Here is a 10,043-nt window from a genome sequence, read left to right as displayed (position 1 = left end):
TGAAAACTGTGAAACAAATGGGTAGTGTGGTCTTGAATGAGAAAGTAATCCTGGATGATGTTTTGTATGTGAGTGACTTCAAACATAACCTGCTTTCAGTTAGCAAACTACTGAAGAAAAATAACTTGAGTTTGTTGTTTGATAAACATGGATTATCTCTTTAGGGCCTTTCCACTAATAAAAGTTTAACACATGGAAGGAATGCACATGATCTATACAAATTGATCATGGAAGGGAAATAATCTGGAGAAAGGGAATTTGGAAGAAAAGGGCATGCTGTAGGGGAATACAGTTAAACATATATAACATGTGCGGAACATCCCCAAAGCCTGGAAACATGTATAAAACACAGTTTAAGCATACTTACATTCGAAGCGTGTTTTCCCGAGTATTGTATCAACGAACACGAACAAAGAACTCCACTTTTCGTTCCTCTATTTGGTTCACCGACACGTTCAGATCCGTCTTGATTATTGTAGCTCAGACAACGCACAAGATTTTTGCTTTTCGGGATGAACAATTATTCAGAGAGAAAAACTGAAGAACGTAATTTAGGAATTAGGTTTAGGTTAACTTAGAAAACTGATTGTCAGTGTGTGGAAAAATATAATAACCTAATTATATTATTAATGTAACCGTCCAAGACCAAAAGGCCTTGACCGGCCACATCCCACAAGAGCACATGCCCGCGCCCAGCCAACACACTGCAGGCGAAGCCCACAGCGCGCGCAGCCGAGCAGCATGGGCTGTGGGCCTTGTGTGCTCGCTGCTGTGTTGTTGTGCGGTGAGTGCGCGCTGCCACTCCCCGGGCTGGCTTGCTTGCTGCGTTGCAAGCTCGCTGGCTCGTTGGGCCTTGCGCGCATGCGCACTTGGCTCGACGGGCCGGCAGCTCCGATGCGGCTCGTATTCGCGACTAACGCCTTAAGGCTATTATTTATCGTATCGTATACGAAGAATCACCGTCGTACGATACGATTATTCGTTTCGCCCAGCTTACGAATATTCTCGATACGATATACGATTCCGACGCAAGGTCGTATCGTATAATACGTTTTTCAAACTAATTCCCGAAAAGCTATTAAAAGAATTTCCAATTCCTTTAATCTGGTGATCTATTACATGCCATTGGTGTGACCTTATAGGTTTAGTCAAGAGTAAGTTGTGAGCCTAATATAGATTAGAACTCACTGATTGGAAGCATTGCTCCAGCTAGCTGTTCCGATCACTTGATCTTACTGAATTAATTGTTCGCAATTAATCCGAACCTTGGTATTAGACTTAATGCACCTTGGGTGAAGGACATATTTCCTTCACATGCGACATCATAAGAGAATGGAGGAAGAAGCTCAAGGAGTTGTAATGAAGTAGAAACTCTTGATATGATTCATGCTAGACTTGGTCATGTATCAATTTCTAAGATGAAACATCCGAATTTTTGCAAGTGTGATGAACTTAAGAATTACTTTTGTGATACATGTTCTATTGCTAAGCATCACAAGTTGCCTTTTGATCCTAGTAAATCTATTGCATGTAATATTTTTGATTTGATTCATGTGGATCTTTGGGGTCCATATAAGACAAAGAGCATTACGGGGCCTGTTACTTTCTGACTATAGTGAATGACTATAGTAGGGTTACTTGGACTTATTTGTTGTCCAACAAGGTACAAGTAAAGGGAATATTGAGCAATTTCTTAGCTCATGTAGAAAATCAGTTCAACACCAAAGTAAAGGTGCTGAGAAGTTATAATGCAACTGAAATATTTCAAAATGAATGTGGTCGGATTCTTGCATAGAGAGGGATAACACATCAAAGAAGTGTGCAGGGTGTACCTCGGCAGAATACTAGGGTTGAAAGAAAGCATAGGTTTTTGCTTGAAACAACAAGAGCTTTGAAATTGCATGCAGGTTTACCCACCTATTTATGGGGTGAATGCATCCTTGCTGCTACACACCTCATAAATTTGTTGCCCAGTGCAGTGCTTAACTGGAAGACTCCATAGAAGAGAATGATGAAGAAAGAAGCTATTTATGATCACTTAAGAGTGATAGGTAGTATGTGTTATGCTAGTCCCCATAAGAAACTAGGGGATAAGTTTGCTACAAGAGGTAAGATGTATAATGCTTGGATATCCTTATTGTGAAAAAGGATACAAGGTGTGGGATTTGGAGAATAGAAAGATATTTATTAGTAGAGATGTTTTTTTTACGGAAAACATATTTCCTTTTCTGTTGAAGAAAGAAAGTCATGATTTCATGTCCTGTTTGAGACAAAATTTGTCAAAATTTGAAATTGAGAATGATGATTTCTTTAACACTCTGACTGAAGTGATTGTACAGGAAAATGACCAAACTGAGACGCATGAAGAAGAAGTGGGAAATGAAGAATTTATTGAAGAACATGAACCTTAACCTGAGCCTTATTCAATACCTGTTGAACAAAATGCAGAAGTGATCACTAGGAAGTCATCTAGAGAAGCAGGATTACCAAGAAAATTTAGAGATTTCATAGTAGACATGCCTGGAAGGGAGGAGCAGCACTCAGGCAACATGATAGTTGCAAGGTTGATGGACTCAGAATATTATTCTAATGAATACATAGCCTCCTTTAATAATGTTTTGAAGATAACAGAACCAACACACTATGGTGAGGCATGTAAATATGGAGGATGGGTTGAGGCAATGGAAGAAGAATTAAAAGCCCTAGAAGAAAATGACAGATTTTCCAGAAGGGAAGAAGGCCATAGACTCAAAATGGGTATACAAGATTAAGTTTCTTCAAAGAGGAGACATTGATAAGCTGAAGGCCAGACTAGTAGCAAGGGGTGACAACTGACAAGCTAATCAAAGGCAAGGATTACAAGCATACATTCTCACCAGTAGCAAAATTCACTAGTTCACTACTACAGAAATATGCTTTTATAGCGTTTTTTTAATAGCGCTTTTACCCATTTTGCTTTTAAAGATATCAAATAATGTATTTAATAGTGCTTTTAAGATAAACGCTATCATATGTACATTCTTTTATAGTGATTTCAAATAAAACGCTTTTAAACGTTTAAGAAAAAAAATAAAAAAAATAAAATAACCGTCTATGAGAAAATTAAAGGACGGCTTATTCATGTCTCTCACGGAGATTGCTCTACGCCTCCTAACCTCACCTCCTCGCATCTCCATCTCTCTCCTCCTTAAACCAGCCCCTCTCTCCTCCTCCGCCGTCATTGATCTTGTAGCGTCTATGGAAACGGTGTCGCGACGGTGGCATTGTGGGCGATAGATGTCGGTGCTTGTGGCTCTGTAATTCCAAGATTAGGGTTTCTATTTTGGTTTATTCGGGTATGAGCTTCTTCAATTTTCTCTCATCATGTTTTTAATTTGGGTTCTTTTGCATAGTTCACTAGTTTAAATGTTAGGTATCACCAGACAAGCAAATGGTTGCCAAATTAATGAATGCGATTCGGTATTCTCGCTATGGCGGTGGAACTACTGCTTTAAAGGTTGTTTTTTTCCTCCCTCATTTCAGTTCCTTATTGTTAATAATTTTCAATTTAGTTCACTTTGTATGATTTTGGACTTGGGTTTTTTCAATTTTATGATTTTATAACTGGGAAATTGAGGGATGGGGATGATATTTGGGGAAATCAGAAATTTGTACTTAATTAGAATGGTGATTGGTATGTTAACTTGGTACAATATATTTATTATTATAATTTTTATGTTCAACGGAATTGAAAATTTGAAATATTGCATCAGTTTAGAGAAACAACTGATTAGAATTTCAAATGTGTGTTGTATTTCTTGTATAGAAGAATGATATAAAGGCTTGAAGAACACTGTATATTTCACAATGATGTTGTTAGGTGCATTTTACACTTGTTTATTCTGATCTTTTTGGGACAAAATTGAAATGTGGGTGGTTATGATTCAGTACTAGTATCTCTCGACTGGTTAGAGGTTACTATGTAGGTTTTTATGTTCTTGGTTATTTGTTGTTTTGGCATCTCCGTTCTTGTTTTAAAGATTTTGATATGGAATACATTTGGTGATTATTGTTGATCAACATAATCCTTATTTATTGGTGTGTCGTGGGATATCTTTAAGACTTTTTGGTTCAAAGGAAACCCTCATGAATTAGCAAAAGAGGGAGGAGCTACAAAAGTTGGATCATAGGAACCAAAGTAAAGTAGCTCGATAGAGATAAGTAAAACAATGAATGGTTTTCGTTAAAGGTTTTAGGCTTATTAATTAATCAGATAAACAGGTTTTAGCGTAAGAACTTGGTGTTATGCATAAAAGCAGTTCTGGGGTTAAACCTAAGTTATCCCGGGGGAGTTCATCCTCTGAACTTGGTGTATTTCGTATATTATCTAGATATGCATCAACATGGAACATTTCAATTCTTCTTCTTTGCTGTTCTATGTGTTTTCCTTTGAAGCTTAGCTCTGGTTGTCCAGATATTGATATTGTACTTATTGAGGTTAGTTTTGTGAACAATTAGGAAACGAAGCCATCTGCTTTACTCTTAAACCTCTTCTCATAATCAACTGATTCAGCATTGTATATAAATTTTTGGTAACTGGATTTATGTAATTGTGTAGTCTTCTAACGAGAGTTGTTGTCTATGTTTCAGCGTGTTAAGATTGATGTTCCTGATCCAAAGGCCGATGAGGTTTTGCTAAAGGTTGAGGTTGTATCTTTAAACGCATTTGATTGGAAGATACAAAAGGGCGTATCTCGTCCCATATTACCCAGAAAGTTCCCTTATGTACCAGGTTTGTCATACTGCATTTTTTCTCAATTTACCCAATTTCCTTGAGGCTTAACTTCATGCTGTTAGGATTGCATACTGCTACAGCATTTTGAATGTCATCTTCTTTTCAAATTTGCAAAGCTTGATGTTGCAATGCATATTGCAGTTTTCTGAGCATGAGGTTCGGTATGGATGGAAGGCATCCCATCTCCTTTCTTCATCTGATACATTACTTGATAATATAACTGCAGTTCTTGTATATATCTTGACATATTAAGTTGTTTTGTTCTTCAACCTTCCCCTTTTCCTTTGAGAAACCTGTGGATGGGGTACTTATTATTTTAGTGGCGTCCTTTTCAAGAAGTTATTATTGTACTAAAGGTATATTATTTTAGTGGCGTCAGCTATACTAAAGATCATATACATAATTGTCCATGCTTTTAGTAGAAGCAGTCTTTAATTGCATCATTTTCTGACAAATCTCATCCTTTAACTAGATCATTTAAGTATAGAAGTAGTTTAGTGGTCTGAAAATTTTGGAGTCTGGTGTTCCCGTGATGACTGTCCTGCTTATACTTCTACTGCTGTTGACTGTCCTGCTTCTTGTCCTGCAACTCTGTTTGTTGATCGAGCTTCATAAATCAGACTAGTTCCTGTAAGTTATATATAGGAATGCATCAGATAGGAGAGAGTAGCATAGGCAGACTGTGACTGAGTACTCAAGATCTAAATCTGATATAGTAATCTGATTTAGTAATCTGGCCATACTAAATCTGATTTCTAACCATATAATCTGACCATATAATCTGATCAGTTAGTTACACATAATCTGATTAGTTAGTTACACATAATCTGGTTGGTATGAGAAGTATGTATAGAAAAGGCAGACATCATATGGACTAACAATGATAGACAACCCCCTAATGAATGACCTGTAAATTGAAATTTTGCATCTTCTCCATGGGAATCTATATGGTTTTGGATTTCTGGCATTAATTGCTCGTATATTTCCTTTGCTGCTTCATAAATCCCTCGATGAACAGCTACATGTTTTTCATGTGTTTGTTGCTAGTGTTTAGAAAGGTTTTACAAGCTAGCACCTCTAAATAAATCTCAAAATTAAGAGTTGAACTAGATCGAATAGGTTGCTTTTACCTCGAATTTTGCTGGCTCATAAAAAAGGTTTGTTTGCCAAGAAGCCATTGACTCAGACTCCTGCAATAGTGCAGTAAGTTTAAACAAATAAGGTCATGTTTTAAGAGAAAATACTAGGCTTACTCTTTTGTCGAGGAACTTTACCAGATCCTTGGTTTCTGAGCTTCTGCTTACCCCAAAATATACAGCAGAATCGTACAATAATAGCCAAGACAACCAAGATAATGGTTTCAAACAGCAAGAATAGAACTATGGCTCTTTCGTTTCCTAGACAAAGAAAGAATTAGTATCTCAAATAGTCCTAAACTGTAATCAGTTTGCAGTCGATCTAAACAGAAGGAAAATACATCTCATTTACCTGTATAAACATTGATGCTCTTAGGCCTTAACTCGGAGCAACTAAATGCAAGTTTCAGATCTGCAACCACAAACATAAACTACTTAGTATGCTAGATGTATGAAATTTATAGGCTTTAAAAGAATTAAGTGTCTCAGAGATGATTTACTGTTGCTTCTGCATGGAAGTGGGTTTCCAATCTCTGCATCACATTTTAGAATTGCAAATCTGTCAATTGGACCATTCTAGTAAGAAGCGATACAATATGGAAATTATTTAAAGATTTTCAGAAGATTTGTCCCAAAGTTCTGAGATGTATCAAATTATTTAGCATTCAAATTCATAAAATTTCAGCTATAAAGAATCAGGCGAATGGAAAGGGTTATAAACATATCAGTTTCAAGCCATTAAGTAAGAGAGCGACTTTAAGAACCTTACTTGCTGCAGCGATAAAAGTGAGATTATCTCCTCGTCTAGATTAAACTTGTATAGGTCACTTTGAGATAGGTTTAATACAAATTCACCTAATACAACCAACCTGTGTTAAGTGATAATCTATTCCTATAATGTGGAGTTTAGGTTTTTTTCCATATATGGCACTTATTGTTTATTGTAATACTAATTCTTACGGGTTTTTTCCCATCTATGTATGAATATCTTATACCCCCATTGTTTCGCAGTACTTTTCAGATTGTCAGTTTCCAAGTTATGACAAGGAGCAGATTGACGAAGTAAGAACTGAGTGGGTGCGCCATGTTGTTCAACAATTGTATAATCGCTAAGTTACGTTGAATGAACCAACAAACATACAACTTTATTAATTAATGTATTTTGCGTAGTTTAATGTTTAGAATTTTACTTGTGATCTATGTAATCGGTTTTATTAGGGTCCTATTGCAAAAATTCTTTCCATTGAGGTTTGGAAATTAATATTCAACTATTCACTACTCTTCAATATATGGTTTTATTTTGTGGAAAAAAATGAAATACTTTTCAGGTAGGCAGCGATATTATAAATAAAAAAACTAAAAAAAACTTTAATAGCGTTTCATAACATCCGCTATTAGAAAATAATTTGAAAAATGGCGTCAAATCTTCAATAGCGTTTCTTTAATAGCGTTTATAATGTGCTATGAAAGAAACATTTGAATTATCCTAGATATTACATATGACAGCGCTTTTGAAAAGCGCTATTAAAGGTACCTTTTACTTTTAATAGCGAAGCCATCAACAGCGCTTCAAGAAGCGCTGTTAAAAGCATTATTAAGCGCTAATAAAAGCAATTTATGTCGTAGTGCGTTGAGAACTTTGATTGCCCTTGCCACTACTCTTGAGTGGAAAATTCATCAATTGGACATCAACAATGCATTTCTGCATGGATACTTGGAAGAGGAAGTGTACATGAAACCTCCAAAGGGGTACAAAGGTGGAAAAGAAGGGCAAGTGTGCAGATTGAAGAGAAGCATGTATGGTTTGAAGCAAGCTTCAAGACAGTGGAATTTGGAACTGACAAAATTCTTCTTTGAACATGGATACACACAATCAAAAAGAGACTAATCAATGTTCTCTAAGATTGTAAATGAAAAAGAAACCATTGTGCAGGTGTATTTGGATGGCCTTTTGGTTACTGGAAATGATGAACCAGAAAAAGCAAAGCTGGAAGTATGGCTGGATGGGGCTTTCACTGTGAAAGATCTTGGTGAAATGAGGTATTTTCTTGGCATTGAAGTTTCCAGAAACTCAAAAGGAACAATGCTAAACCAGAGAAAGTTCATCCTTGATATCTTGAAATCTACTAGAACTGAAGACTGCAAGCCTACAAGGTTTCCTTTCCCTAAAGGAGTTAAGTGAAGGAAATAATGCCCTTGGTCCAAGTATGCATTCAATGTTAAGTCTAATAAATGCGGTTCAGTATTAATTAACAAGTTAATAATTCAGTGAGATCAAGTGAGATGAATGCCTAGCTAGAGGCCGCTTCAGTTCAAGTGGAATTAATGATATTAATCCACAGCTTACTCTTGACTGAATCCGTAGGGTCACACAAATAGTACGTAAACGGATCAAGTATTTAATGGCATTAAATACTCTATCTATGGATATTCGGAATCGACGGATCTTGATTTCAGTGGGAGCTGAGATCGTCACAAGCAAGAAATGAATACTCCGGAAACGATGATATTGCCGGAAACGGAAATATGGATCGTATCGGAAATATAAATATTATCCAAGTCGTAGATGTTGCCGGAAACGGAAACATGGTACGTAACGGAAAATATTATCGGAAATGGAAATATTGCCGGAATCGGAAATATTGCCGGAAACGGAAATATTGTCAGAATCGGAAATATTATCAGAATCGGAAAATAGTTCCGGAAACGGAAATATTAAATATTTGTTCGGAACAGAAATTAATTCCGGAATCGGAAATATTAAATATTGTTCGTATCAGAAATGAATTCCGGAACCGGGAATTTAATCGGAAGCGTATCGTACGAATAAGCATCGGACGAGGCCTGCCGGACGAAGGCCCAACACGAAGCCAGGCCATCGCCCAGCAAGCAAGGACGCACGTACGCCCGTCCCAAGGCAGCGCTGTTAGGTTATGATACATATGACAATTCATAAATCATGCGGAAAAACCATAAAGCCAGGAAATCATATTATTTACACATAATCATTTAGCATAGAATAGATGCATACATGTTGTAGCGTGCCTTCCCTAGCTGCGCCCGAACCGAACAAGAACAAGTCTTTAGGACTCCAAATGTCGTCCCTCCGTAGATAGTCCACAGTACGTCCGGATCCGCCTCAAGTTAGACCAACTAGAATCGCCCTTAAGGTGCTTAGGAATTTCGGCTAGTGTTTGCAAGTGTATGGCTGATTTTTATTTCAAAAACTTACCCTTTGAATACTTCAATCGTACCCATAAATTGTGACCCTAGGCACCTATTTATAGGAGTATGGAAAAGGAATTGTAATCCTACTAGGATATGGATTTGCTAGTTAGAACTTTATTAGGACTCTAAATAACAAAGCAAATCTAATAGGATTAGGATTTCCCGCACAAGCATTGCACAAGCCGTGCACCCGCGCAAGCCTTGCAGCCCACGACAGGCGCACAGCCCACGCTGCTGTGCTGCGCGCGCGTGCCCTTGGCTGGGCCTGGCCTTGCGCTGGGCCTGGTAGAGGCGTGTGTTGGTGCGTGCGGCTCGCTGGGCGATGGCCTGGCTTCGTGCTGGGCCTTCGTCTAGCGGGCCCTCGTCTGATGCTAATTCGTACGATACGCTTCCGATTAAATTCCCGATTTCGGAATTCATTTCCGATACGAACAATATTTAATATTTCCGATTCCGAAATTAATTTCCGTTTCGAACAAATATTTAATATTTCCGTTTCCGGAATTATTTTCCGATTCCGATAATATTTCCGATTCTGACAATATTTCCGTTTCCGGCAATATTTCCATTTCCGATAATATTTTCCGATACGTACCATGTTTCCGTTTCCGGCAACATCTACGACTTGGATAATATTTATATTTCCGATACGATCCATATTTCCGTTTCCGGTAATATCATTGTTTCCGGAGTATTCATTTCTTGCTTGTGACGATCTCAGCTCCCACTGAAACCAAGATCCGTCGATTCCGAATATCCATAGATAGAGTATTTAATGTCATTAAGTACTTGATCCGTTTACGTACTATTTGTGTGACCCTACGGGTTCAGTCAAGAGTAAGCTGTGGATTAATATCATTAATTCCACTTGAACTGAAGCGGCCTCTAGCAAGGCATTCAGCTCA

At 37.6% G+C, this 10,043-nt stretch overlaps 1 protein-coding gene across 3 annotated transcripts; it reads left to right on the top strand.

The window, feature by feature from the left end:
- Positions 1-3,110: 3,110 nt before the first annotated feature.
- Positions 3,111-7,198, top strand: LOC110802786 (quinone-oxidoreductase homolog, chloroplastic-like). Of its 3 annotated transcripts, none has more exons than XR_008923506.1 (4): positions 3,111-3,335; positions 3,423-3,496; positions 4,630-4,771; positions 4,916-6,200. XR_008923506.1 is itself a non-coding variant. In XM_022008236.2 (4 exons), exons 2-4 carry the CDS (start codon positions 3,431-3,433, stop codon positions 6,951-6,953), a joined length of 240 nt encoding a protein of 79 aa, XP_021863928.1. In that variant the 5' UTR covers positions 3,111-3,335; positions 3,413-3,430; the 3' UTR covers positions 6,954-7,198. The 3 variants fall into 3 exon arrangements, 2 of the variants coding, with proteins under 2 accessions (XP_021863928.1, XP_021863927.1); XM_022008236.2 differs by lacking the exon at positions 4,916-6,200 and adding an exon at positions 6,922-7,198 and having other exon boundaries at positions 3,413-3,496; XM_022008235.2 differs by lacking the exon at positions 4,916-6,200 and adding an exon at positions 6,922-7,198 and having other exon boundaries at positions 3,118-3,335.
- Positions 7,199-10,043: the final 2,845 nt, after the last annotated feature.

This window comes from Spinacia oleracea, chromosome 6 (assembly GCF_020520425.1).
Source record: "Spinacia oleracea cultivar Varoflay chromosome 6, BTI_SOV_V1, whole genome shotgun sequence".
Taxonomy (NCBI): domain Eukaryota; kingdom Viridiplantae; phylum Streptophyta; class Magnoliopsida; order Caryophyllales; family Amaranthaceae; genus Spinacia; species Spinacia oleracea.
Note: the sequence above shows the minus strand (reverse complement) of the source record. Positions and strands in the feature narration are given on the sequence as shown.